The 2,240-nt window shown below is 41.0% G+C and overlaps 1 protein-coding gene and 1 non-coding gene across 2 annotated transcripts in view; both read right to left on the reverse strand.

Annotated features, from left to right (window-relative positions):
* The window catches only part of SEC24D (SEC24 homolog D, COPII coat complex component), an 89,726-nt gene that overhangs the window by 34,120 nt on the left and 53,366 nt on the right, over window positions 1-2,240 (reverse strand). Inside the window, exon 10 of the mRNA XM_023536962.1 lies at window positions 372-487. Coding sequence (XP_023392730.1) covers window positions 372-487 — 116 coding nt within the window. The remainder of the gene's footprint in view (window positions 1-371; window positions 488-2,240) is intronic.
* Window positions 1,819-1,937, reverse strand: LOC111746087. Its single transcript, XR_002782921.1, has one exon. It is a non-coding gene; the product is annotated as a 5S ribosomal RNA (ribosomal RNA).

Consider the following 2,240-nt stretch of genomic DNA (forward strand, 5'->3'; position numbering starts at 1 on the left):
GGCGATGGTGCCACTGGCCATGCAGGCTGAGCTTTTGCCTTGGAACGACTGACAAAAAAATATGGCAGAGGCGGCATTAAAGAACCGACCAGCAACTTCCAACATGGCAGAGACATGAAAATTAAATTATTGCTTTCTATTTCTGGCACTACTTTTTCGTTTTTAAAAATGATGTCTGCAGTGGGTGGTTTGGCTCTTCCGTCATGTTAACGGCCTGGAAGGCTTGATCCGTGTCTTAGACATTTCTATACCTGCCATGGCCCCACCAAAATGCTCTGTTAGTGAGTCAAGAGTCAGTTCTTTACATGTGAAAGCTGTTCACATGTATTTGGCATCAGCGTATAAACACTTGAAGTCCTGGGAACACTTACTCTGCAGTAATCCAAAGTAGCAACGTATTCGTAAGATCCTAGAGATAACTCTGGCTTCTCGTAGTGGTCCAGTCTTCTTCCCATGTGGTCCAGATGTTGGAAATAGAATGGCGGGACTAATAAAAACAAAAGAGGAAAGAGAATCCTTTGTTTTCATAACACAGACAATTTAATAAGTTCTCAAAATTTATCGTGGGAGGAAAGGAGTGTGAGGGGGAAAAAAGTATTTTAAAACTGGAATGTAGTATATTTTAAATATCCACTTTTGAAAAAGCATGTCTTAGAAAGAACAAGGGTTTTCTAGAAAACCCTCTTGACCCTTCTACCAGTTACTGATGACAAAGAACATTTATGATTTGGACCACTGTAGAGGGACAAGATAAAAGTACTGGTGTGCTGAAGCTGTCACAACCGAAATTTAATTACCCCTACTTAATTACCTCTTTTAAAGGGAATTCTGGCTTTTCTAACTATTTCCATTTTCAATACACCTAACGGAAATATACCTTGGTTATCTGAACTATAGTGTTAATACAATACTTATTACCCTTCGATTAAGAGATGTCTTCAGCCATGGCGACCGTTTAAAGTTTGGGCTGCAGGGTGCAGAGGATTGCTGTATTAGGGAAAGACTACAGCACTGAGATCTCGGCTGAGGACCTCTTAATTTGATTCAAATGTCTAAGGAGGTTCGTTCTGGCAGAGACCTGGAACTCATCCAACAGCACAGGAACACTTATGAGTCACACACCAAACACTTGCACAAATATGGCCTGGTATCTGTGAAAACGAACCCCCGTTGCCTTGAGATTAATAGGGCTGGCTATCGAACCACTGACAACAGAAGTTTTCAGAATAACCAGCAATGCTCTGGCTTTAAGCATTTCACACACACACATTTTTCATTTGTGAAACCACAGAAGTAATGCCTTTTTGTTTTAAAACCAGCAACTCAATATTCTTCGTTTTTAGTTGTGAACTCACGTGACTGTTTTCTTAGGTCGATCAATGACACTTAATTTTTCTATTTCCTTACCATATCATGGCCACTTCTTTTGAAATAAGTTTTATAAGACTTGTCTATACATATGGACTTGGAAAATTCAACGATGTCCTGTAAAGACTATGGAAGTGGGAAAATGAGAGTCTCAGCAAGTCAACAAGGGCCCCAAACTGCTATTTCTACGCTCAGATGAGACGAAGGATGCTGTACTGGCTGTTTTAGGATATACGGTAATTTCTACATAGTTTCCATAACTCATTTGCATTCACCATCTGCATGTAACATGTGGAAATATTTCCCTTTAAAATTAACTAATTGTATATGTTAGCATTTAATATCTTTCGTGTTTTTTTGTTTTTTGTTTTTTTAGGTGAGGCAACTCTTGGTTGACCTCGCAGATTGCAAGGACTTTGTCATTTTACAATCCTTTATTTTTTTTTTTTACGCCTACAGCACCTGGTCTTCCTAGGTGGTCTCCCACCCAAGTACTAACCAGGCCCGACTCTGCTTAGCTTCCGAGATCAGACGGGATCGGGTTTGTTCAGGGTGGCATGGCTGCAGACATATCTTTCGTGTTTTCTAGATCAAAATTCAAGTCATCCAATAGATTACGCACTGCCACGTGACACCTGTCTTCCTGCATGTGTTCGGGTATCACATGCTTCCCACTGTGCAACCTCTGGACACTTTAATGGAGAGAGTGGAACCATGTGACCAAGCCTGCTGGGTTCCTTCTAGCTCAACAAACCTGTCTTCTTCAACCCTAAATGAAGAACGTGATATAATCTGAGGGAGTCTGGCTTCCTTGTAGGGACGAATGTTTGGGCCTCGAATGAATACTGGAAAACGAACACGGCAGCTCCCTG

The sequence above is a fragment of the Pteropus vampyrus genome, unplaced genomic scaffold, assembly GCF_000151845.1.
Source record: "Pteropus vampyrus isolate Shadow unplaced genomic scaffold, Pvam_2.0 Scaffold174, whole genome shotgun sequence".
Taxonomy (NCBI): domain Eukaryota; kingdom Metazoa; phylum Chordata; class Mammalia; order Chiroptera; family Pteropodidae; genus Pteropus; species Pteropus vampyrus.